The 27510-nt window shown below is 46.5% G+C and overlaps 1 protein-coding gene across 1 annotated transcript in view; it reads left to right on the top strand.

The window, feature by feature from the left end:
* IGDCC3 (immunoglobulin superfamily DCC subclass member 3) overlaps positions 1-27510 on the top strand; it is a 174140-nt gene that overhangs the window by 101110 nt on the left and 45520 nt on the right. The window contains exons 4-6 of the mRNA XM_019533826.1: positions 1737-1867; positions 9744-9881; positions 19784-19942. Of these exons, the coding sequence (XP_019389371.1) occupies positions 1737-1867; positions 9744-9881; positions 19784-19942 (428 nt within the window). The remainder of the gene's footprint in view (positions 1-1736; positions 1868-9743; positions 9882-19783; positions 19943-27510) is intronic.

Below are 27510 nucleotides of genomic sequence, written 5' to 3'. Positions count from 1 at the left end.
GAGAGGGTGAAGAGAGCTGCTTCCTCTGTAACTGAATTGGATTTCTACATTAATCATGGTTGGTGCATTTCTGTGTATAAATTGTTTATAAATGTGTATGCTGAGTCTTACGTTTTGAGGCTTTGAAGACAGAATAATAGCTTTGGAATTGAATCTTCTAATGCTGTGGGCAGATTGTTAACAAAAATGAAGGCTTCTGGTGGTATAATTCATCCAAAACAAAGAACATTTTAAAGTCCCAGGGAGATTGCAATCAACTTCAGTACATATAAAACTGATTGCTCTCATGCTGTCTGAGATACTCAGCCAAGCTTTCAGAACCCGGCATAGAGAGCAGGTTACAGATACTTAACCATATGCTGATCTAGAAAAAGATATTCTCTAGCTTCCAGATGGAACTAGATTAACTCATCAGAGTGTAATGTTCTACTGCCAGCCAATTTAAAGATATGGCTGTAAAAAAAAAGATGCTAAGCAACCTATCATAATACAGTATATATATATTATTAAAGCCTGTTCACTTAAAGTTCTAGAGATGACTGAAAATGCCAGAAATTTCAAACCTCTTCCTAAAAACTCTACCATTAACCTATTTTAACAATGGTAAAATAAGAATAAATGGCAACAAAAAAGTGTGCTAATGACCTCTGGCATTGGGAGACGATGTGAGGTTCACACAGACCCAACTCCATAAAGTTCTAATAAGACTGAAAAAGCATTATTGGCAGGGCCCAGGGGAGGCGATACCACTACAGTTTGCCAGTAAACATTGCCAACAGTACAGTGCATTCCAGACTGAGTCCAGCACGGATAATTAATCGCTGGTGAGATAATGTTTTGTATCTCCATGAAGCCAATCAGTGCCATCAGGCAGCACATATTAGCAGCAGACTCCTATTGAGGTTCATTTGTGTGGACAGTAGCAGGCTTCTTTTGTTCTTTGAGCAATAAACTCTGGAATTTCTCATGTGTTCTGTTGTCCAACTCTAGTAAGTTGAAAAACAATATTAACAAAGGCAAGGAAAGGATCCCTGGTGCAGACAGGGCAGTGTTCAGTGTGGAAAAAGTCCTCAACTCTTTTCTCCATGGGGTGGTTCCATCTCTGAGATGTTTTCTTCTGAGGTTGACTTGTCTTGTCCCACATGTCCAGCCAAATGCACTGCTGAGGCTGCCACAAAGTGCTGCTGTGTTACCTTTGATGCATATCATCCCCTGGAACACTGGCTTTTTGAAGAGAAACTCCTGCTAAAGGGACATTGGCCCAGAGAAAATCTTAGTATCTTATATGTCAGGTATCCAGGTTGTAGCCGTACTGGTCTAGAGGAAAAGGCAATCAGGACTCGAAGTACAGATGATATCTTTTATTAGACCAACAAAATTTTTGCAATTGAAGAAACTTTTTTGCAAAAATCCTGTTGGTCTAATAAAAGAGATCATCTCTACTATGAGTCCTGATTGCCTAGTATCTTAGATAAAACTTTGACTGAGGGGTTTGACTGCTGTCAAAGGTTCTTTGGAAAGTCAAAGATCCTGTCTCTGAAAGAAACAGTCTTTGTGTTCCTAGACCTGAGATCCTTGAGTTGGGGTGAGCTTGGTTTGGGTGGCACCTCTGTGTACTCCCAGACACGGGGTGCTGGGAATCCGTACTGTCAGAAGCCCGAAGTCACCCTGGATATACACCTCTGCTCTCCAGCCATGTTCATTTAGCAAATGCTTTGCTTTTTTGTGCCCTTTAGGTACACGCTGCTTCCAAAGGGAGTCCTGCAGATCACTGGGCTGAGAGCTGAAGACAGTGGGATTTTTCACTGTGTTGCTACAAATATTGCGAATGTGAAATTCAGCCGGGAAGCCAGACTCACCGTGTCAGGTTTGTAGGAGCCAGCCTGGCCTAGAAGTTCTTTTCCCCATTCCTGTTCTCCCCATTATTTTGGGCTGGGACAGTTTAACATAGTGGTTCTCAACCTTTTTAGACTCAAAGCACCCCTCAGTAGATTTGAGGCATTAGCACCTCAATAGACTCAAGCCCCCGCCTTGGAAATTTCCAGTTCCATTTTCACTGGGTTTTTTTTACTACAGAAAAATACCAAAGCAATTCTTATGTTGCAAAGAACTCAGAAAGACCACAACAGGGCAGTTTTTAACACTATGGATTCCTATTTGAAATCTCTTGGTTTTTTCTGTGAATCATGTTTGTGAACCTAACAGTGCTACATAGCACCCTTGAAAAGATCTCAGGCACCTCTGGGTGCCATAGCACCCTGGTTGAGAATCACTGGTTTAACAGATCATTACTGAGGTTCCTGTCAATGGACTTTCTTCTGCCCAAGAATACTGCATTCATTCTTCCTGAGTATTATTAGTTGCTGCCAGAATGGTCCATTTGATTGCAAATAAATCTGTCTCTTTGCCTTTAAATTAGTGCCGGTTGCTGCGTGGGGAGGGAGCAAGGTGGGAACATGAGTTACGGCAGCTTTACATTAAATAAATCCCTTTTGAAACGTGAAAGATTCATCATCTCCTTATAAGCTCTGTCCACTCCTGAAGTAATTGTAACATGCAGCATGATCAATTATTTATCCAGGAGGAGAAATATATTCTGTGTGCTGTTAGCACTGCATTACAGCCCAAGGAGCAGTGATGCTTCCAAAAGAAAAAGCATGGGGAAAATCCTCCAGAAGAATAAGCTGTTTTTTTAAAAAAAATGTTGGCTTTAACCCCCTGATTGAAACTGATGGGAATTCATTCCTGACCATACTGAATATTATAGGGGGAAAAGCAATAATGGTTACGGGGGCTCCATTCCAATGAGTGGCTGAAGTGGATGTACATGCTATTGGGTGCCCAGATGGTTGCTGCCCAACCTCAGGTACCCAGTACCAAACAAACAGAGGAAACCAGCTCAAATGGAGCAGGACAGAGGTTTGCGTACACAGGTTTGCATTTTGCTGTAGGATACAAAAACCACACCTGCAGGTGATATCTGGATTTGTAATGGATGATGGTTTAAAGTCCCTTTGAAATTACAGTCAGCAACTTTCCCTAATTTTACTAGAGGCCTGCAATTGTCTGCTGTTAAATCATCTTTCTAGGTGACCATCTTGCAGCTGTTTTGAGGAATTGGCCAGTCAACCAGTTTCTACTGTGCTAGTCATTTGGATGATGTCAGCTGTGTAGTCTACTATTTAGCCTACCTTTTTCCATCTCTTCTTTTCATAAAACCTCCTTTGATATTTCAGAAACTCTCCCTAGAGATAGGAAGAGAGAAAGCCTGACATCAAATCATGCAGCCAGGACCAGCTGGGCAGCTCACAGGACATGAGCATGTTGCGCCCTTGTCTTGCACAAGGCTGTGAAGGCCCTCTGTCTGGTCTCCGAAGAAAACAAGCAATTTGCTTCTTTCTGGTTTCAAGCCACTGGCGATCCTTAGGTCAGATTTTTTCTGAACAGGCACCTCTGGGCCAACAACCCAGAGGTCCACATTTCCTAGAAGAGAGACCCTAAGCTAATTTATATGCACGTTTCCTGGAAGAGATTATACAAATGGGGTTGTACAGGAGCTGGGTCTCCAAAAAACTGCTCTGTGCAATTGTGCATGGAAAATCAGTGTAACATAGCCATAACCCAGAGTGCAAAGGGTTAGTCGGATTCAGGACTCCAGCTGAAAGGTCAGTAAGTGCTGTTGAAGGTGCACAGGCAGGAGCAGTGCTCAGCTCCTGGGGCTCTGCAGGCTTACAGGTGAAGGAGTCCTACAAAGGGCATATCTATCCTGCAGTTAGCTTAAGTCCAGCCAGCTGTACCTGGAGTCAGTGTAGTCTGCGAAGCTTGCTGGGTAAGTGCACAGGTGGTTAGCCAGTGCTGAACTCCTTGCCATTGCAGCTGTACTGCCAGCAGTTGCCCTAGCTGAACACTCGGCCATGGTTTGGGGGGTGCAGTCACTGCAGTGTAAACAGGCCCTCAGATTTCAAGTTTCTGGAGGTAGAGGCCATGCGATAAGATCCCCGCATCCCACAGTAACAACTTGGAAAGGATTAATGAAGAGTCTCCTCATCTGCCCCAGCTGGGATGGAGCCACCCAGGTGGCTGCTATAAACCTTGCAGACAGGGTAGAATGGGGGCAGAGATGGAGAGAAGCTGTACAGGGAAAGATCAGCAAGCAGGGAAGGTAGGAAGCTGTTCAGGAAGGGCATAGGCTCAGAAGGGTATAAGGGTGTCCTGGTCCAGGGTTAGGGCTCTGAGGTGCTATAGTTAATAACATCTTCTTGGACATTACTGTGCTGGCCCAGATATGTCCTTAGGAGAGGGCCCGTTCAGATAGGGGTTCTCCAGCACAGAGTAGCAATTTGGACTCTCTGGCTGAGGAGGTGCTTGGGTTCCTGGGGCTCCTGGACAGGACATTGGCCTCATAGACGAGCCCTGTGTTATCCTGAGCCCTCATCTTTTTGGGTCCTACAAACCATTGCCTGCTCGCTGGGACTGAACTTGCTCAGCGAGTCTCGTGACACAAAGCCAGTTGTACCCCTTGGAACTAGCCACGTGGCTGGTGACGGATATTGGGGAGCGGCTTTCCCGTGCTGAATGGCAGGCTGGTCACAGTGCTTGCTCTAAGGCAATGGCCTTTGAGGACTGGGAAGGGGCTGGGGGGAGAGAGATGCTGTACGTGGCCAGAAAGCAAGTGACTGGTCCTGAAAGCACTGGTAGTACTGGGTGTCTGTCCCAGCACTGGATGCTGGTTCATCTGATGTATGTGAGCTGTGGCTGAAAGGAAGGAAAAAATGAATAGTGAAGTATCAGTGGAGGAAAGTTGGGTTTTCCCCACCTGCTGCTCTGAGTTGTTAGCTTGCTCTGGCTGGAACATGCTGGCTCTTCTCGGGGGACTCTCCATCCCTTGGAAAGGACACTTCCAGGGTCTGCCATGGGCAGTGTCTATGTGGATTCTGACTAAGAAAACCAAGTTACTCAAAGAATAGCTACACCATGTGTGTCATCCCAGTATAGACACTGGCACCCAAGCAGAGGTCACACCATTGCCCCAGCATAAGCTTTGGTGTGGGTCCAAGATAAGGCTTTAGCTCTGGTGTGAGTCCACATGCACATCCCTTCACCAATATAGGCTTTACTTCTGTGCTGCTTTGGCAGTGATGTGGACTGCGTTGTGTAGGAGAGCTTTCTTAGCATTATGGAACAGGAAGCCGTGTTGCAAACTTCTGCACCTTCTCCTTGGACTGGACTGTGGTAGTGGCAGGGGTAAGGGCATGCGGTGTTCTTCACCTCACGAGTCAGGATCTCTTGTCCTCCTCTCCCCTCAGTCAGCCTGTATTGCAATAAAATGGACCCAAGCCAGTTTTATGCTGTAGACTTTGAACTTCTCTGGGCTTCTTTGAGACTTAGGATACTGATAGAGGGCCAGAAGAGAGAGATACAAAAGATGAAGGTGCATTGGTATGTGTGCAAAAACCAGAAGGTGTGGGGGAGTGGTTTTCAGTTGAGAGCCTGGCCCAGCCCTGAGATGCTTTCTATCCTCCCATGTGCTTCCACATGGGGCAGTAGGTCCATAAGATGGGCCATGTGCCCTCACTCCATCTTGCTTGTTGCCACTGGTGGAGGCATGCTGATTTGCTGTGAAGATAGACCCGTGGGATGCGCTCAGCCTCCTGGATATCCCTTTCCCACAGCAGTATGGTGTCCCGGTGACAGCAAGCAACACAGACACTTTTCCATCCTCTTGATGGACTGTTTCCAACAGGGCTGGAGTAGATGCTTCCTTGCGGCTGCCCTGCCCCTGCACTAACACCCTTCCCATGCAGGCAGCAACAGGTATAAAAGCACATGCTAGTGACACTTCCTTCTGTCACCCACTGCTTGTCATTAATGGCACAAGGGGCCTTTTGCCAGGCTCAGCATCCTTCCTTTAGGTCCCCTTGTCATTGATGACAGGGGCAGGGCCTCTGGAGACTTGGTCCTTAACTTAAATCCATTCCCCTTAAGAAGAGAGTCTCTTCCCTTTTATTGCTTTATGTTGTTTGGAGCCTTGCAGATCCTTCAGCTGCTGGCCCTGTGAATGGAGTTTCATATAGCTGTGAAGCCCTTTGGGCAGAAATGTCGCACTGAAAATGCGTTGCAAGGATTAACTCTTGCCCTGGCTATCACTGAGGGCTTCTGAAATTCTCACCAGAGGAGCCTGGCTGTTGGCTTGTACATTTGGCAATGCTGGTCCTGCTGGTTGACCCTGGCTGAGTCACCACATTTCCCTGTGCTCTCAAATGCTGCCAATCATTAATAATATTGGAGCATGGACATTTAATTTACTGCTTGTTTTACAGTGAAATGAACTTAGCAAGGAAGTCAACTCAGCAGACACACACATGTGTACAGATTTCCCTCGACTCCTTGTGCCTCGGATATCATTCGTTATAACACAACCCATAATATTACTTTATCACCCTCTGTGCAGCTGCTGTATAAATGATTAACAAATGAGCCATTCTGACTTGTGCTTTCCTCACTACCACAGTAATATCTTCCCCAGTGGTTTCTTGCCTTCAATCCCTGGTGCATCATGAAGGGGTAAAGCTAACCAGTGCAGTAAGCAATGAAAACTAGGAGGAAAACCTTGCAAAGTACTTTCAGTTGCATCATTTCTAGCTAACGAGTGTTGCAGTCATGACAAGGGTCCGCAGCTGATGGATCTTGAAAGAAGAGTTAAAAAAAACAACCCTGAATGCTAATAGCGAAGCAGATTGAAATGAGCCTGTCAAGCCCTTCACATCTCCCTTCTCCCACTACTCCCCTCAAACTCCTAAGGATAAAAATCAATGCAAGTATTTCTCCAAGCAGGTGTACAGAATATTCTTGCCAGCAGCAACCCGGGGATTGTTGGAATTCCTTAAATGCTGCTGGACCTCGGACTATCTTGCGTCTAACCCAGGTCTCACCATAACATAAGGGCTGGAAATAAAACAGCAGCTGCCAATGAGGAAAGACCAAATACAGACTCTGATTATTTAATAAAACATTCATTGAGCTAAAATGCCCAGCCTGGGGATTGTCCTGGCTTTGGCTCAAGCTTTGCTTCTCTGTCACCGGGCCGATTAGTAAACTTAACTGTAGGTAATAAAGGACTGTGTTATGGGGATCCACACTTGTGAGCCTGCAGTGCAGGCTAGAAGTTTACTACTTGGAGCTACAGTCGTGCCACATATGGAAATACCTGGGGCCTGGCCCCATGTCAGGGCTCACTGTACTCCCTGCTCTGCAAACTACAACAAGAGGCCATGCTTGTCCCTGAAAAGCTTAACTTCTAAATAGACCAAAGTTGAATTTGCTTTGGCAAAGGGGGCACTGAGGCACAGAGAGATGGTAAAGTCAGGAGTGGCTGCCCGTTCCTGACACACAGACAGGTTGTCACCCTGCTGTTCCAGCCCATGTAACGTTTCCGCTCCTGGGCACACCCCACCCTGCTGCCTGAGTCTGCCTGCTACGTTTTGGGGGTCAGAGCAGAGGTCCCTGCTTTTGGCTTCTGTGTATGGCATGTTCTGTGAGTGTGGATCCTCTGCCTACTGTCCCCCTCCTGGGCATGAAGACTCTGGAGTCCAGTGACCTAAGCCTGTTGACTTGTGTGCTCCCTTGGACTCTCCTGTTACATAAGGCTGCTCACCCTTTCCTAGAGCTTCAGGGTTGTGGACACTTCGGTTTATCATTCTTCTCTCTTGGGCCTGTGATAGTTGAAGGATGGACTGCACAGGCTTTGCAAATGAGACCTACAGGCCTGGACAAAGTGGTGACTCCCCTATAGAGCAACCCTGACTTTGGTTTCCTTGTCCTTTTGGAAAGCTCTTTGAGAATGCCTTGTATCCTCACCTAATGTGACTTCTCATCTAGAATGGGAGGTGTCAACTGGGGGTACGCATACCACTGGGGGTACTGGGAAGGCCCCAGGGAGTACACAGCAGTGGCGCAGGGGTGGGATCGCTGCCGCATATCCAGCACTTCATTTCCGCCACCATTTCTGCCACTGTGCATCACTTCTGCTGGGGGACCCGTGCTCCCCCTGCTTGTCGACCAGCTGCCAGGGGACCACCTGCTTCCTGACCAGCCGCCAGGGGTACACTGACCAAAAAAGTTTGAAAACCCCTAATGTAGAATATGGAGCCCCTCTGGTCTGTTCTCCCTCTCTTGAAAATGCTGGTGAGCAACACGTTTTCACCAGTGACCCATGACTCCACGTGTTAGCCTGTTAGTCTCCCACCAGCCAACCTCCTGCTTATTTATCAGTTCACATGGACAAAAAGGTTTCTATGGCCAGGAACTGGCCAAAAGTGCTTCCATGTCAGTAAATGATCATTAGGGGTTAACAGTCCTTCATCGTTAGCCCTGTGTTACTGCTCCTTGGAGCTTCATTTTAATAGGGAGGTGAAAAGACAACAGAGGCACCAGTCCTATAATGATGGAGTTTGCAGGGTGACTCAGATATTCATTGCCCTCAATATCAAATGAAAAATGTAAACTGTATGTAGACTCCCCAGATCATTGCAGGTGCTTTATACCCCTTTGTGCACAGTCCATAATCTGATTCGGAGACAAGGTGACTCGGCGCAGCTTGTCCTATGTGCAGGAAAGCTGTTGCTGCCTGTCCTCCATCACTTTTGATGCTGTCTTAATTTCAGCTGCTTTTGTTGGGTCCTTGGTGGCATTTGGATATCAACACATTCCCTGGGTGACAGTTGTGAGGTGTTGGGTTCTGATATCTCAAGCGTTCATCTCGTGGCATTGTTAAAGAGCTCACCTGCCTACCTCCTGGAAGGTGATAAAACTAACACAAGTCACGCTAGAAAGAAAGGAGCAGTCCTCCTGAAAACCAGAAACCATAAAGCTGTAGGGAGGCTGAAGGAGATCCAGGATTCAGCTCTTCTGTATGCAACCTTGAACGAATCATGCAACCTCTATGCACAGCACTTTCCCACCTACTAAAATAGAATAGGCCTTCTTTTGTCTGTCTGGTTAGAGTAGGAGCTCCGTTAGATGCGGGTGCCATAATATGGCTAAATGGCATGTAGCAGTGGCTCTCAGCCTTGTTAGATGCAAGGCGGTGGAGGGCGGGCCAGTGTCCATGTAGCTCACTGAGTCACTCTGATTCAGTCTGCTGTTATGCGGGTCTCATTGGTGCAGCCTGTAGGTGTTTGGCCCCTGGCCACTTAGAAGTTGGACAGCCCTGTAATAAGGTTCTTGCACCTATTGTAAGCCCCTGCCTCAGTCCTTGCTGTCTCTGCAAAGCCAGGATTTTTAGGGTATTTGGGCCCTGGGATGCTGATATCAGCACTCATGGACAGCATGAGCTGCCTTATGGAGCTGTAGAAGACTGTATTTTACTGTTTTTGCTGTGCTGGATCCAAATGAGGGGTGGCCAACCTGTGGCACATGTGGCATAGTTGGTATAGACAGCCTGTGTGTGCAGGTGTAGCAGATCAGTGAGGGAAGAGCGAGCACAATGCTTAATAGGACAGGGAGCAGAAAGCAGAGCAACAGCTTGGATAGGGATCGGGTGGCATGGAGCAGGAAGTAGAGAAGCAGATCAGGTAAGGGAAAGGGGTTGGAGTGGCACTCAGGAAGGGTGCAGGGCTAATCTGTTGTATGGCTGCCAAAAAGGTGTACTCCCCTCCCCCTCTGGGCTAGATGACCCTTGAAGTGCTCCCCAACCCCAGGATTCCCGGTCCGGCAGATACGGCTAACAGTGACTGTCTTTGCAGGCTCCCGCTCGACTGCTTACAAGGATCCCATGATTCTTGTTGGTCCGGAAAACCTCACCCTGACTGTGCACCAGACTGCTATCCTGGAATGTGTTGCCACTGGAAACCCAAGGCCGATTGTGTCCTGGAGTCGACTAGGTAAGCTAGTGGGTGGCAGGAAATCCTGGATTCAATTGATTGTTGTCACCAGGGGAAATAGCTAGGTGCCACCGAGGACTTATTGCACTGAACAATCCAGCTTTCCCTTTACTGTTCAGGTTAATTGTAGACTCAGAACTCCTTTTATCTTTCTGTCTGTGCTATGAGAGCTGCTTTCCCATGAGTCCCTATTTCAACCTGTTATAAAAGGGGGTGGGTTACCACCATAGATGCTTCATGAAAGGGGATAATTTTATCTTTCCAAGAAGTGACAGCATTTTCTGTAGCTGCATCAAAAACATCAACAGTGCTGGCTCCAGAGAAGTGAATTCATACACAAACAGTCAAACACATCTTTCAAGGAAAACAGACTCCAGAGCAACTGTCTGTCTCTTGAGAGACGTAAAATAAACCCGGGGAAATGGGAGTGGTTAGTAGGGGCACATATGAAGCTTTGAAGAATTGCTGTTCAGTGGAGAAGTGAACAGCATTTGTTGATAGGCAGGAAAACCTGAGCTGCTGTCAAAGCAGATCCCACAAGTGGCATAGAGCTAAGTGCTGCATTTCTTGCAACCAAAAGAAAATGTTTTTTTCAGCTCTGCCTGCTCAAAACATGAGTCCAGAGAGATGTACGCCGCAGAGCACTGATCTCATAGCGAATGGCCCAGCAGGCATCTCTCCTGAATAAATTACTGGTAGCTACCTTCTTGCACTGTGGGACCAGAGAAGGTTTCCTGATCTGCTGAACTTCAGCAGCCTTTCTCCAGCTCTTCAGCTTTTCCTCTTATTACTTCGTTCTTACAGGATCTTTCCACCTGTGGCTTGCATGTTGCCTAAGGAGCTTGTCCTGCCTCTCATTGTCTACCTGTGCTTACCCAAGACTTTGACCCAGCTCCTTGCTGCTTCCATTATGAGCCTCTTGTTCTCTGAACTCTGCTGTGGGCAGGATGGGTTCCCCTCTTCAGGCACATGGCAGGATACACTTCCACAACAGTGATCCAGAGCAGTTTAGCCACACTGCTTTTCTCATTTAGTTGACTGTTAATACCCATAACACCAGTCTGCCATTCGCTGATATATATATTCCCCCCCTTCTCTCCCCTAGGGATGATAACCTTCATACTGATGCTGTCTTAAAAATTGACTAGTACACTGTCAATGATACCAAGCTCTGTGCTGTAATGTGTTCTTGGACACAAGGCTGCTTGACTATAATAAACTACTTTATAATTGCCCCAATTATAATGGCTTATTGCCTTGTTCAAAACTCTTGTCTCCACAGAATGGTGCAATAATGAAGATATAATAATTTCAAGCTATGTTCCTCCCTATGGGCTTTGCTGGGCCTTACCTTTCTACCAAAACCAGACATCTTGTCTGCATTGGGATGCAAGTTGGCATCTGATCAAAACCAATGAATTAAAGGAAATCCCTTTTTTTTATTTCACTTGTTCCATTTAATTGTGAATGTTTTTCCCTCTCCCCAAGGAGGCAGGCACTATTGTCCTGGGTGGTTTGGTAAGTTAAGGCACTCTAGCACATTTGTGGATTTGTGAGTCTCTCTGGTTCTCCTTGAGCAGTTTCGATAGCCTGCGAACATATGTAGCATTTGCTGCTCTTGTGCTGTAGCAATAGGAGTAGAAAGGAAATGTCTTGGCTTTGAAAGGACTCCAGCTGGAACAAAACCAACTAAGAACAGCCCAAGCCTTAGTGTCCAAGAAAAGATGTTTTCATGCACAACTGACTTTATACACATAGTGTCTTTGCACATGAAATCACCTTTCAGAGGCACCTCCTATGATGGTAACTCATTAAAAGAGCCACCGGAAGGACACCCTGTGGCCACTACAGTCATACAAATTGAGGAGAGCAGAGAGAATCATCCTCGTGGTACCGTAAGCTGTCCAACACCCAGCTGCAATCCCTGAAATCCCGCAGTCTTGTGCAGGGACCAGGACTCCCCAACCAAGATTCCAGAAGGACTCGGGAGAAACGCCGCCAGACCCGAGGTCAAGGAGGACTGGGTTAGAGAGCTTCTGGAGGGGCTGGACGTGTCCAGCAGGTCCAGATGCTCTCCACCCCAGGGTGTTGAGGGAATTGGCAGGGGTTATTGTGGGGCACCTGGCACAGCTTTACGAGCACTTGTGGTGATCTGGCCAGATGCCAGATGACTGGAAGAAAGTCAGCGTGGTCCCCATCTTTAAAAAAGGGAAGAGGGAGGACCCGGGCAACTATAGGCCCATTAGTCTTACTTCAATCCTGGGGAAACTCTTTGAGAAGATTATCAAGGAGCACATCTGTGATGGGCCAGCAGCAGGGCTGATGCTCAAGGGCAACCAGCATGGTTTCATTAGGGGCAGGTCCTGTCAGACCAACCTGATTGTGTTCTACGATCAGGTCACGCTGGATGTAGTCTTTCTGGACTTTAACACTGTCTCCCACCCCATTCTCATTGAAAAACTAGGTGACTGTGGCATTGATGCCTACACAGCCAGATGGATTGGAAATTGGCTGAGGGGTCATACTCAGAGGGTGGTGGTGGACAGGTCTTTTTTGACCTGGAGGGAAGTGGGCAGTGGAGTCCCCCAGGGCTCGGTCCTCGGGCCGCACTGTTCAATTTCTTTATTAGCGACTTGGATGACAGGGTGAAAAGCAGCCTGTTTAAATTTGCTGATGATACCAAGATTTGGGATGAGGTAAGCATGCTAGTAGGGAAGGATAGATTATAGCAGGAGCTAGACAGTTTACAGGGGTGGGCTAACAAAAATAGGATGGGTTTCAATACTGACAAGTGCAGGGTGCTGCACTTAGGCAGCAGGAACCAGCAGCATACCTGTAGGCTGGGGAATTCCCTTCTCGAAAGCACGGAGGCAGAAAGAGAACTTGGAGTTATTATTGACTCCAAGATGAACACGGGCCAACAATGCGAGGACATAGTCAGTAGGGCTAACTGCACCTTGTCCTGCATCCACAGATGCATCTCGAGCAGGTCCAAGGAGGCGATCCTCCCCCTCTATGTGACACTGGTCAGGCTGCAGCTGGAGTACTGCGTCCAGTTCTGGGCGCCGCACTTCAAGGGGGATGTGGACAGCATTGAGAGGGTCCAGAGGAGGCCACTCACATGATCAGGGGGCAGCAGGGCAGGTCCTATGAGGAGAGGCGATGGGACCTGAACCTGTTGAGCCTTCGCAAGAGAAGGCTGAGGGGGGACCTGGTGGCCGTCTACGAACTCACTAGGGGGGGGACCAGCAAAGTTTGGAGAGACCTTGTTCTCCCGAGCGCCCCCCAGGGTAACAAGGAACAATGGCCACAAGTTGTTAGAGAGTAGGTTTAGACTAGACATCCAAAGGCACTACTTCACTGTCAGGTTGGCTGGGATCTGGAACCAACTTCCAAGGGAAGTGGTGCTGGTTCCTACCCTGGGGGTCTTTAAGAGGAGGCTTGACGCCTACCTGGCTGGGGTCATTTAAGCCCAGTTTTCTCTCCTGCCCAGGGCAGGGAGTCAGACCTGAGGATCTACAAGGTCCCTTCTGACCCTACTTCTATGAATCTATGAAATGAAGGCTGTCAACTTATGTGAGGTTCCGTTTCAACTTGGTATAAACCAAAACAACGATAAATGAACAGTTTTCTCAGTATTTAAAAGAAGAATCATTGCATTCTATGAAATGTTTCACTCTTGCAGGTTTTTATACACAATGCTTTTCCATTTTCTTTGCATCCTCTCTGCCTCCAGTCACATGACTTGCAATTTTGATGATATGGCAATCTTTTTCCCTCCCCAGAAGAAATGAGTGCACATTTGACGTTCTGCATTCATTTTATTTATAAAATCATCCTTTCTTTATAAAATAGATCTACTTTCTCTTCTGGCTTTGCTACAAAAGCACCTAGTTTTCAGTGGAAAAGTGGCTGATGGAAGGGGGGAAAAATTACTCAACATATAAGCCAGTTTTTGAATGATCTGCAGTAAATTTTGAATTTCATTTTGCATGAATATATTTTATACCCCTCTAGCACAAACTAACTTCCTGGGTCTGCCAGTGCATGATACACATTGCAAAACTTAGAGGTTTATTAGTGGACCGGCTCTGATTAAAATCCTGAAAAGTTTTGTTTTACCTGGGAAAGATAGGGCTTCCTTTCCAGAAATGCATACTCCAACTTGGACCTGCAAGCATGCGCAAATAAACATCCTGGGCATTTACCTCAGAGCCTACAGAAGGGATGATGATTTTTAATGTAGGGCCTAACAGCTTATCCTTTAACAGACAAGCCAATGGTGTTGGCCTCCAGAATGGCTCCAAGTGAGAATAGTACATTATTTAGTGAGAGATAGAGAAGTGAGACGAGAAAGAAAGGGCAGTGATTATCTGATAGCATTATACAGAAGTTGTCAGAATGGGTCCCACAATGGGAAGGAAATTACTAAAGAGGGAGCCATTCAGGAAGTAAACTATACAACAATTGTAGGAGCCAATTAATTGGTAACTTATTGGACACAGAAGCTTGCAATAGATGGCTGACTGGTTGACAGGAGCACCAGTCCTGTAAGTGTTTAGAAATAATAGAGTAAATTTCACCACTTCACACACTGAATAGTCAACTGTTGCAATGTATTCTAAATATGCTAATACGTGGTGCCCAATGTCCGATGGAGTAGAAGACCCATGTGTCTAAAAAGTAGAAGGCTACTATACCCTGATACAAAGGATCCACAAAAGACCTAAATGGTCAACATTAGAAAGTTGTTACTTTCTTTCTACTTGCTACTTATCAAAGAAAGGCATCCATGTTGTTGCATATTCATATTGCCTAGCACGTTTTAATGAACCTCTGTAATTGGCACCAATGTGCCAATCACTGGCTTATGGGACAGAACAATGGAGACCGTTGCTATGAAAAAGTATCACAGATACCTTGGAAAAATAAATAAGTTGTATCTCGCATGGTGAGATACTTTCATCCAGTTCCTATGCTAATGGCTAACTTAAAAATGTATTTGGATATTATAGAGAGATTCTTTGGGAGCATCTCTTGTTTGGAGAAGAGCCAGTTTTAATGGAACTAGTGTTTGTTAAAGAATCACCAGCTGTTCTTTGCTATTGATCAAAACCCATGTCTTAAAAACAACATGTATTTTAAAGCCCCCATCAGCATTCCACCCCGCTGTTCTCGAGCTGGTTGATAGTGGTGTTTTGTCACAATCCAGGCAGGGTAAAATGAAGTGGAAGTGACCTAATTCTGCAACCTCAAAGCAAGCACGCACACATGGGGCTCAGTTTCCCCTTTAGCACTTGGATTAGCAGCGTGCCGCTAGCTGTTTATCTTCTGCAGAGTTATAGAGCTTGGTGGCTGTCTGTGGACTGTAGAATATCTTGCTTCCTGAGTGGTCCTTGGGTCTACTCTTCACCTGTTTTAGAGGCCAGTCTTGCAAACAGAAAATGCAAAAGGAAAAACAAGTTTTGGGAGGCCAAAAGATAAGTTTTGTGTAATGAAGTCATCCATAGAACTGAAGCCAGAGAACCCCTGGTGCAGCAAAGGATATTAAGTATCTTGCTGATGGTTGGCAAAGCTACTGAGGCTGAGTTCCAGGAAGGGACTCATATAAATTTTGCTAGCCTGCTCAGGCCCATGGGGAAAGACATGCTATTTCCAAACTCTAATTGAATTGGTTCGGATGGGAGGTAAGAGGCATTTGATGCCACGCAGACTTGCTGTCTTGAAAGGACAGTTTAGAGATAGCTTATGAGTTCATCTGAACCATTTCCATTTTAGCCTGACAGATTGATCCCAAATTTTTCTGACACCAGCCCACAGAACCTGCTGTCTTCTAACCCAGGGGTGTCAAACTCATCTGGCTCCATGGACTGGATGAGAGTTGCTGGGCCAGGAGGGCATGGAGTGCATCCTGAACAGGACACCTTGCTGGACCAGCCCTGTGAGGTAGAAATTAGAAACTGCAAAACTCCGGAGATGTGAATGGCCATTTCCCTTAAACCTTTAGCCTTGAAGAATGTCTGTCCCATATCTTAAGAGAAAAGAAAAGCTTCAGCAGTGGATTTTTCCTATGTTCCTATGGATTTCTCACATCTCATCAATCAACGGCAGCTGTAGAGACAATGGGAGGCCTATAGACACTCGTACTTAAACAGGGCTTTTTACACCTGTTTTAAATATGAGCCTCAAAAAGACCTAATTCAAAGATAAAATCAAGTTCAATTTGGATTTAGTTCAAACCTTCTCTCTGCTCAGCTTAAATTACATTTCAAGGCAAGGACCCATCTTATTGCCCGTTAAATGTTGGGCAGGTTACACTTTACCGCCCTTTTTTATGACTGATCCATTTACTGCTCTTGGCCAGCCATATGGCTAGTTAATGGAATTTGTTTATCTCTGTCTAAAAGACCTGAGCATTTTTTTCTGCAATGCACGTAATAAAGTGACTTGGATCTGCCTGCCTTATGAGACCAGAAAACGTTTATCTTAAACTTCTCCAGCAAAGCATTGCCAAGAGCATGGGAGACATATTTGCCATTGACAAGGAATATCCTCTACTTCCTGCTTGTTGGTCCACGAGCGAGTGCTCCACCAATATCTACCCAGTTTGAAATTCATCAGTGAATTCTGCTGCTCTAATGGGTCCAACCATTGGAATCTAACAAACACCTGCTGCAGGGCCTGCTGTTTCCTTTCAAAAACCTGGTTTCCCATTTCATCTCATCTCTCCACCTTTTCTTGAGGACTTGAGCTTTTTTTTTGGTGACTGGGATCTTTTAGAAGTAGGTTTTGCCTGTGGCATCCAAAAATAATTTCTGGAGGGAGAAAAAGGTTGTCTGAGACATCAGCAGAAACAAACTTGGTGGATCCCGTATGTGCTGGAGATGGACTGCAATGTGGAATTTGGTTGACTTATAATTAATTCCCTATTGCAGTAAACATTGCTGTATATGAATCACCCATCTTGTCCATGTAGTTTATTTTCTGTTCATCCCGTCACTGGTGGGGGATGCTTCAGGGGAAGAATAAACTCTCCAATAAAGCTCTTAATTCTGCAGCACTATACTTTTGGCACTGGATTTATGGCCCAGATACCTTGTTCCAGGTGGACCCAAACCCTCAGACTGACCATGACCTCTCCATTTGATAATAGGTGAATTTTATTGATACATGGTGATAGCAGATAAGAATAATGCAAACAATTCTATATCTACCAGTCCCAGGGTTTACAGAGTCACGGTATGTCTGGCCAGTATGAGAGCTTCACCCTGAGGTTCTTTCTTGAATGTCAGATGTCAGCAGGTTGGAAGCTGAACCCCCTCCCTTGCCCCCACAATGGAGTGGGTGAGACAGGCTGGTGGTGTGCCTTCTGTCCACAATGGCCTCAGATTCCCCTGTTGGGGACCTTTTGCTGCTCTAAAATCCCTCCTTTATATTCTTTCTCTCCTCTGATGACCTTTCATCTTTGGGCATCACTGATTGGTCTCTCTGAGTTTGTCCTACCATCCATGTTCTGTCCTGTCAGCATATTTCCCTTGTTTTACAAACCCATCACATGCACACATCCTAATTTGGTTCTTTCCGGTGTCCTCTTAATTTGGTCTGTTCCCCAAAACCAGAAATCCCAAGGGCTCTGTAGCTGGGCACTGGTACCTAATGCCGCCTTACCTCATGTTGTGGAACCCTGTGGAACATGTCTTAAATTTCCCAGCGTGTATGTCTGCTTGCTGCTTGCCTGTATCAGACAGGGTGGGCCTTGAAGAAACTTTGTTACAAACAGGCTTTTAGAAATCAATTAACCCTTGCCATTGCCATGAACCATTGTTCTAATGCATATCTACTTTACTTACAAACCAGTTCCCAAAAGCAAACCTCTAAATACCATTTTCTGGCCATCATGTACCAGGGGGAATTTTTTTCTGACCTCGCTACTTATCAACTTATTGTCCAAAGCACAACTACAGAGAGTGAGGATAAAAATAAGAGGCATACATCTACCACTGGAGGATTTTACACCTGGACTTCCTACCCTTGGATTACAGTAGATATTGATGCTGGAATGATTGTAGTTGAGAGATATGGATACTTGCAAGTGGAATCATTCCCTGTCCCTTTGATCTGAGGCTCTCCGTTGCTAAAAGCCATTCAATAACTGTGCTCCCAACTGGATCAAAGCGAATCGTAGATGTGTAGAGCCAAGTCAGTTGGAATGCAGATCTTTAGAATCAGGTCCAGAGCACTGGAAAATGACTGTCGTCTCACTTGGTTGATCTTTTACCAGGGAACAGTGGTTCCCTGCAAAGTATCTGAATTCTGGTTTTACTGGGCTGCTGTTGCTTTCCTTGAGAGGTCATGCTGCAGGCTAACTGAGCTCATTGGTAGGAATTTTTCTTGACTAGCCTAGAGTTACCTTTTTGTTAGATACCTATCCCCAACTCTGGAGCAGCGGTGCACAGCTTTTTCATCCCGTAGGCCAGATGAGAGCTGCCAAGTCCATCTGTAGGCCCAATCCAGTGTGTGGGGTGGGTGTGACTGGGGCCTAATCTGGCCACATGGCAATGGTCCAGGCCCAATGCAGTCAGGCAGGGCTTGGAAATTTGGTGGGAAGAGAGCAGTGGCAGTGCTAATTGTCACCTCTCCTCTGCTGCCACATTTCTGGACCCATGTGGAGCCCTGGGGGCTGGATGACATGGCTTTGCAGGCCAGACTTAGCCCGTGGGTAGGGGTTTGAGCACCTCTCCTGTAGAACATAACACGCTGGGGAGTTTGCTATTGAGAGGAGCAGGTATATATAGAGGTCATTATGGCTGGGTCTCTTTTTCTTGTTCTGTAGGATCTTCCCGCTTCCCTCTTAGCAAATGTAAGAAGGAGCAAGGGTCCAGTTTCACATCTAATGAAAGGGCAGCTCCTTCACCAGCAGTGACAGCCCTTCACCTTCCCTCCCTTCAGACACTCTTAACACACATAGATGTCTGGCAGATAGAGTCTTAAAATACAAACCAATGGTGCAATGAACAGCCATGGCCTGCTACTGATGAAATGCAGCATAATTAGAGCAGGCTGGGAATTCTCCAGCCGAACAGGCTTTCACCAGGAAGCACTGATTCATCAAAACAAGTGTTTCACAAAATTCACTCAGTTTTGAAGAAATTCTCCCAGGCATCTGAAGAGCTGGGTTTTGTGGGTCCACTGTGTCAGGGCAGTCCTATCACCCAGCTAGTTCTACAGCTGGGGATGGCATGGCTTTCAGATTCCCAGGTCAGCTTGCCCCAGCTGACAGCAGGGCTGGTCTAGAGTACCAGAAAGCCCACCAATTCCTGAGAACGCTTTAGAGGAGTCCTGGAACCTGTCAGTGACTTGACTCTTGACAGCTTCATGTCTGCTCACCCTTGAAAGGACGTGGTAAAGTTAACCAGCTTCCCCACTGCTATTCAGTGATAGCAGCTCTGCAGCTGTCAGGAAAAGATGTCATCGATGCAAGATGTCAGCAGGTGCTGCCAGAATCCTGGAGAGCATAAACTTTGTTTCAGAAATGCCATATTTTGGTGTTTCCAAGATGAAACACTGCATGATTCCACACAAATGTATGAGTTTTTGTTTTGAGTTTAGGCTGTGTTTTTTGAAAAGGTGAAAATGGTGTAGTGGGAATTGTGTTTTTCATCCAGTTCTAGTTGTAATGGAGAGCAATGGCACAGTCAGGGATCCCAGATTGTCTTTTCTTTGCTTGTTCTGTTCCAGTTACAGCATGGAGAAGCCTGAACTAAAACCCATTGAGCTCAGGGGAAAAGCTTGCATCAGATGGGCAGCTGTACAGGACCCTGACCTGGGACTTCATTGCGGGTGAGGGAGTTGAGCTTAAAGCCTAAGCAAGTAATTTTGTTTTTTTCCCTTTCTGCTTGCAGATGGCCGCCCAATTGGTGTGGAAGGGATTCAGGTGCTTGGGACAGGAAATCTCATGATTTCTGACCTCACTGTGCAGCATTCTGGGATATATGTGTGTGCAGCAAACAAACCTGGCACCAGGGTGCGGAGAACGGCCCAGGGAAGGCTGGTTGTACAAGGTAAGACAAAGCAGGATGCTATTTAATAATTTCATTTACCTGACTGTTTCCTCACCCTCTTTCACCTGGCCTGCTGTAAAGATGTGACTTTTTCAGTTTTCTTTTATTGATGCCAGTTTAGTTTTCCCACTAGATAAACTTTTCATTCTGCACCCATAAAGCCAGAAAGGTCTACAACCTGATAGCAAAACAGTGAAAGGTAGTTAGCCCTGTTAGTCTGCAGTCAGACATAAGGCAGGGTCAATTCACACCTTATAAACTAACTGATTTAGATAGCATATGTTATTATGAGTCCGAGTTCACTTCATCAGATGCTGTGAAAGGATATCCATAGAGCAGCATGTAAAATGGAGTGAGTGATTTGAATACAAAAGACAGTGAGGGAGAGGAGAGGGAACAGTGCTGGGAGAAGCAAACAAGCAATAAGCCCACAGTGGAAAAAGAGGTCACAAAAGCTAATCTAGGGATAAGAATTGGTAGTCCCTGTTTAAACCATGCTTAACACAGTCCAGTCTGTGGACGATCTCGTGTTCTGTAGTTTTTGTTCAAGCTGGTTTTTAAAGTTGTACTACTAAGAACAGCTGCTCTGAGGTCATTGATGGAGGGTCCAGGGAGGGTCCAGTGTTCTGCCACAGGCTTGTGCATCTTTCTGGAATGGATGTCAGGACAGTGTTCATTCATTTTTACATGTAGGGATCACCCCGTCTGTCCAATGAAGACAGCAGAGGGTCATTTCAAGCAGGTGATCGTATATATGAGGATGGTAAAGTTGTATATGCGAGATGGCAGAGAGAATTGGTGTCATTTGGTCCAGTGATGGCGTTGTCTGTATTGGTGAGGAGGCACAGCTGGCACCTTGGTGTATTGCAAGGCCTGGTGCCCCAGTGAGAAGGGTGTTAGGTACCCTGCTGTTGGACAGACACCATTTGAAGTCAGGATAGGTTTGCGCCCCCGTGGCTACCTTGAGATGGTTGTTCTTTTCCAGGAGGGGCTGGAGGTTATTAACCATGTGTCCAAGGTGTTCAAGATGGGGGCTGTAGGTGACAACCAGAGGGATTCTGTTGTCCTTTCCCTGGGGTTGGTATTGTAACAGGTTGGTGCAAGGTCTGACTCTGGCTTTGTTCATTCAAATGGCTACAGTTTGGGAGTTTAATTGGGATTGTAGGAATCCTTACTCCAAACCATTAAGGTGTTCTTCCCCATCAGTGAGGTGAGAGCAGATATAGTTGTAACACAGAGCTTGGCTTTAGATGATGGATCTAGTGGTGTGCTTAAGATCAAAGCTGGTGATATAAAGGTCATTGTGGCAGTTTCTAATACAACACGGTGTCAATGTGCCCATTGGAAACCTTCTCCTTCATGTCTAGGAAATGAATTTTCTGCATGGAATAGTTCAGAGTTAGCTTGATGGAGAAGTGGGATTTGAAGTCCTGGTGAATTTCTCTAGAGATTCCTTCCCATTTGTCCAGGTGATGAAGATGTCATTGATACACCTTAGTTATATGGGGGGGAGGAGAGGACAACTGTCGACAACACCTACTTTGAGGTCTGTTCTAAATATATGGGCATATTGCTCACAGCAGTTTCATTCATTTTTAGGTATAGGGAGTCTCGAAATCTGAACTAGTTGTGTGTGAGGACAAAGAGTTTGATAGAAGCAGAAGCAGTGTCCTCATCAGGGATAATGTTCTTTATGGCTTGTAATCCATCCTCATGGGGCCTGTCGGTGCAGAGATAGGGCATCCATGGTGGCTAATGTGGTGTTTTCTGGAAGCTTGTTCACGGAGCCGAGTTTCTTTAAGAAATCCGCGGTGTCTTTCAAATAACTGTTAGCTCCAGTAGTGCCTGGAAATAGGATAGAGTCGATGTAGCCAGGAGCTCCCTCTGATGGGCCAGTGCCAGAGATGATGCAGTGTCCTGGCTCACTAGGTCTGTGGATCTTGGGAAATAAGTAAAAGTTGCTTGGCCTGGGCTCCTGGCAGGAATCCTCTCCTGTGTTTCCAGAGGTGGTTTCTTGAGGAGTTTATCTACTTCTTCCCAGTATTGTGCCCTGGGATCCTCTGTCAGGAGTTTGTAAAACTACACATTGGAAAGTTGTCTCTTGGTTCCCTGTATGTATGCTGTTTTGTCCAGGACAGTGGTTGCACCCCCACTGTCAGCCTGTTATAAGTTAGCCAGGTTGTTTATAAGGCTGAGTATGGCTTTGTTCCTCTGGACTGAGGTTGCGATAGAAGTGGTGGGGTTTCAATCTCAGAGTGGGCATGGAGGTGGAAACAGTTTATATCCTGGTCCAAAATGGGGCTGCAGCCCGCAGGTGAAGTCTGCTGTGTACAGGTCCAGTCTGCGGTGGGTTGATCATTGCATGGCTCCTTCGGATATTTTACTTTGAGAATGGTAGCACACTGTGAATCCTCACCTTTTGCAAGCCCTTGTTCTCATCCAGCTTAGGTAAGTGGAAATCAAAAGCCATGAAGGTCTAATGTTGCCTCTGTGGAAAAGGTTGAAACAGCCACCCACCCCCGTTGAGTTCTTATAGTGGCTGCGTCACAAAATTTACTCCCATATTTGTCATTATTTCCCGTTGTTCTGAAGAGTATCAGCATCGAAGGCTAAACAGGTAGGGGGACAAAACAGCCTTCTCACCCCGTCTCTCTAGAGCAGGGTTGAGGCATGCAGATGGGGCACCCTGGAGGAACTTCATGTGGCTGTGTCCTGACACTTCTTCATGGAAAAGCAGAGTTTGCTCACCCGGGCACCCATCAGCAGCACAATCATGCTTGACAATTAAATGTGTTTAAAGCTGGTTCCTTGGGAAATTGCCATTTTCGGTGGCAGCAAAATGATGCGTCTGAGCCACTGCTGAAGTGTCAGCCTTGAGCACTCTTAAAAAGTCATCTGTGAAATTAGCTCCAGTCTCAGCGCTGGCTAGAGTGGGTGCTACCATTCTCCCACAACAACGGGCCTGAAACGCCACTCGTAAAGGGTCTGCCCGCGATTCCACTAGCAGCCAGAAATAAGCACTGAGCGACAACCAGTCTCCATGGTGAAAGGAAACAGGCAAGTATTTATAAAGGCAACACAGCTGGTAGCATGGAGCTGAATGGCACTAATCCTTCTCTGATTACAGGCACTCACCTCCTCTTCAAACTAGTCCACTTAAGGCATCTCGTATTCTCATCAGTTCACTCATTAACTATTGACTGATGATATCCTGAATCTAAAATTATACATCTCCTGCTGGAGCAAGCTAATTGAACCTTTCATGCTAGTGATGGGGAGAGTGCTCGCCTTCAGTTTTGATGCTCACCTGTCAGTTCCTGCAAGTCACATGTGAGGGTTTGCAAGTGGATCCCTTCCACCACTGAAGATATAAGACCAGCTCCACAAGCCCCAGTTGATTCCCAGGTGGTCTAACTCCTGACTGGCTAGTACCATCCATAAGAATATAGCCATTTCCAAATAGCCCTTGTGAACGAAGGGTGGTGTCTTTGTTCCCAAACACATTAAAAGAAGCTGAAATGCACCAAAATCTTTGCTAAGATTCCTGTTCCAGGTAGGCAATGGCTTCAGTTGCCATTGGGGCTTTATACTCACATCAGCTGCGTATGAGATAAATCCCATTAGTAAGATGTGGCCTGCTCATGGGAAAAGCCTGGCATTAAGAATTTCCTTCTGTGGATTTGCTGTGTGGTTTGGTTTCTGTGCAGGGGGCGTTTCTTCTGTTTGGAGTCTCCCAGGTAGCCAGGCATGATGCACTGTGTTCATCATGGAAGACAGCAGTGCTGCTCATAACTCATGCTAGGAGTGGGCTTGGAATAGTAAGTTAGGGATGAACTGGAGTGAAGCCAGGTGGGGCTGTCCAGTGTAAAACCTCAGGCCTGGGGCTGTGGCTAATGAAGAATACTGAGCCCAAATGTACAAGTGATGCTGTCGATGGGGAGCTGAGGAGGGATGTGCAAGGGAAGTTTTAACACACATGGCAAGTTTAGATGTCTTGAAAGCTGCAACAAGAAGAACTTCCCCTGTCGCCAACTGCTCCATCTTTACAATGGGCTCATCAGGAAAAGGAAGGTGTCAAGTAGCAGAATCAATTGCAACAAGTGAAATTACTTGTTTGGAGAGTTGGATCCTGGTTTCAGTCTGCTGTTGCTATATCAGTCTGGAGTTGGAGAAGTGACTTCCACTGTGGGGACTCTGGATTTACACAGGTGTGACTGGGATGAGGATTGTTTTTTCCCTAAGTGTCTAATGAAAGTGCTGCCACAGTCATCCCCCATCATGGGACAGAAGTGCTCACATTAAGGAGCAGAAGGTCAGATGAGACTATGAAGAGCTGGTATTTGCTGCACTCAGGGGTATCTGACTCTTAGAGACTACCTGAGATGCATATCTGGGAAATCTGAACTGCTCAGGATTCGAACTTGCACCAGGAGTTCTCGGTGTACGTGTAAAGGCTAATCCGTTTCCTGCGCCAGCCAGCAGCAAAGCTTCCTCTGCCCACTGATGTGGGTCCTGATGGTGTTGCCACTTCCTGTCAAGCAGCTTTTGCTTCAAATCCAAGCCAGGAGGAAACATGGAAATCGGCTTTCAGTGTTGGCAAGACATCAGCCATGCAAATTGCCCTGAGAAAGAGGGAAGTCCAGGGGTGACCAAACAAAAGCCTGGTTGATCTGGAAGGAGCAGTGCCAATGTGCTGGGGCTGGTATACAATGTGTGGGTCCCCAAAATACGCTAATCCAGGTACTAACAAACAGGGTTTGCATGACAGGGCACAGGAGAAATTCTGAAAATGCAGAGTGTATGTAGATAATTTGCTGTTGCCACACCTGGTGTGCCAGTCCTGGCTGCCTTTGATAGGTGGACAAAAAGGGGGTGGCCTAGTATTACATGGCAAGTCAGTGGGATTGGTGGACCCAGGCATCCTGTCTCCCTTTCCACATCTCTGGTTACCAGTATTGTCTCCTAGAGGTCCCAGTGACAGTCCTGGGTGTAGCTGGGGCAGAGATTTCTGTGCCCAATGTCTTTGCTGTCTATTTGAATGCTGTTTCCATAACCATTATCTTTCTCATAGCAATCTCCCTTTTTAAATCATCCAGTACCATCTTGCCCTTCTAGGAATTTCTCCTTCAGGGTGTGAGGTCTCCTTATTTCTCTCTGCTCCCCCTTATCCATTTAGGGCCCTTTGATCTCTTTTGTCAAGTCCTTACAGAAGAAAGTTTCCATTTTCTTTTGAGATATGAAGGCGGACGTTTGAATAGAGCTTTGTGCCACATGGGAAGTGAAAGGCTTAAGGAGTGGGAGGCAGCGCAGGAGCAGACTGGGTCTAGATACAAAATGGAGGATGCATAAGTAGGAGCTTTTGTGGTTTGGTATGCATCTAGTGTAATAACACACTGCTGGGGTGTGAATGGAAAGATAGTCAGAGGTGTTCCCCACTTCACGCTTTGTTTCCTCCTGAAAGCTGTGGGGAAAAAAATGAGATCCCATCTCACCAATAATTGTCCATCTTGAGGACACATTTTAGGAGGCTCTTTTCAACAGTTGTTGCATTGTCTTGCTGTTCTCTGCCTTCAGGCCTTAGTTTTGTTCTTTTGTGCAGTAGATTCTGCAGCCCGCTGTCTTCCTTGACCCATTCATTGCTTTCATGAGAGAGCGGCAGGATCCAGCCGCAGGATGGAATTAATTAATGGAAGTGCTGAATTTCCCATGCTTTGTGCTTGAAGCCATAGCACTTGCTCTGCCTTCAGCTTTTGCCTGAGTTAAAGGGTTCTCAGTAGTTCCGCTCTGATTTGATGCTGGGAGAAGGTGGCATCAGTGTTCCCTGTCTTGCTATTGCACTAGTCCTGTTGACACCGCCTGGTTGGACTGGGCCTTATAGAGAGGACAAGTGCAGATTTCAGATAGGGTTTGGCTTCTGAAACTCTCCGAGTCGGAGCCCATCGCTGGAGACAGTTCTCCTCAACAGTAGCCGGCAGTCTGGCTCCGTCACAGTTCATCCAGATGATCTAGGTTCAGTGCAACCAGCACTTTTGATTATTTAGTCTCTCATCAAAGTCAGGTACGTGGTTTGCCCAGTGATGGTGCCATTGCTGCCTGCTTTTGAAGTTCAGACTCTGTCCTGACTAGGACTTTGGGTCTAATTGGATCTAATTTCTTTCCTGGGATGTTCTACACCCTGTATCCCCAGTCCTAAGTCTCCCCACTGGAATTGGCAAGAACTTGACTCCCACATTAGTCATCTCAGCAGAGAGACCAAGGGCTGAGCAGGCCACAGGGCTTGAATTTGCCCAGCACACTGAGAGCGCCGTCCCTGTAAGGTTTGGGCATCTTGGTGTGGCTGTGTAGGGACACTTTCTTTGTCACTCCATATACTTTCCAGCACCTTGTCTCCTGTGAAGAGGCTCAGTCTCAGAGGTGCTATGGACCTCCAGTCTCCGTGGGCTGCGTGAGGGCTCAGCACCCTGGAGATCCCCTGGAGTGGAAGAAGTTTCCACGCCAGGGCTGCCTCTTCTGTAGCTTCCCCCAGCATGACGTTCTTGCAAGATACCTAAAGCCAAACATATCCTGCCTAGATGCTAAAATCAGCCTCCAAAGACACAGGGGGAAATGTCTTGCAACCTGCTCATGTTTTCAGCATGGGACCCCTCTGTTTTACCATCCCCAGTGCAATGTCTGGGTTCACAGGGAAATCCCAGCTATTAGCAACATGAAGGGTGTTGTGTTGCATTGGCTATATCCTGCTCATTTGTCCGAATGAAAACAACTGGATGTTTCAGTTCCTGGGTGCTAACAAATGCTGTTGATCGGTCTCTGGGGAGCTGAGCAATTCCCTGTGGGAGAGAGGCCCCTGTGCGCCAGACCTTCGTAGCATCCCAGTTCGTTAGGCACAGCAAAACCCATTAATGCATTTATTTAAAAATTTCTGCAGGCGGCATTAAGCTTTATTGCTTTTTGATACAAATGTCACGCCTTTAAATATTCATTAAAAGCATATTATCTCTTCCCTGCTTCCCATTCTATCCCCGATAACAAAGCTCTCTGTATGCTCACTGCACTTCACAAACAAGGGGCCGACATGCCTGCGCCTCCTCGCTAGGGGTTTGGAGCCATCACCTTTATATGCTGATTTGGTTATTAGCCATGGCGCTGTGTGAAATGGGTTTCTTCTTTCCCTTCCTGCCACAGCCCCAGCCTTTCATTGTGTTAAAGCGGAGGGAGAGGAGGCATGTGGGAGGGTCCCCTTTGCTTAGTGTAAAATAAGCCTTGACAAGATGCTACATCAATTATGAATGGCAAAGGGGATGGATGGCAGGGCAGGGGGGTGAGATGGTCAGGTCCAGTGCAGAGTTTTGCAAAGTCTGTCCCTTCTCCAGCTCAGCCCAGCATGGAAAACATAACATGACAGCCTGGGGACACTGGAGCCAGTTTAAAGAGTAGGGGAAAGGGGCAAAGGGTCTTCATGGAAGGAAAAAGCCAAAGTCACGTGTGCGTGAAACAAGCGGATGAGACCGAAGACCCCTGTGTGCCTCCGTCAAGCCCTAGTCAGTGGTGGGCCCTCTGGAAGACAG

Source organism: Crocodylus porosus, unplaced genomic scaffold (genome assembly GCF_001723895.1).
Source record: "Crocodylus porosus isolate Cpor-Errol unplaced genomic scaffold, CroPor_comp1, whole genome shotgun sequence".
In the NCBI taxonomy this organism is placed as follows: Eukaryota; Metazoa; Chordata; order Crocodylia; family Crocodylidae; genus Crocodylus; species Crocodylus porosus.
This window is presented reverse-complemented; position numbering and strand designations above follow the sequence as displayed.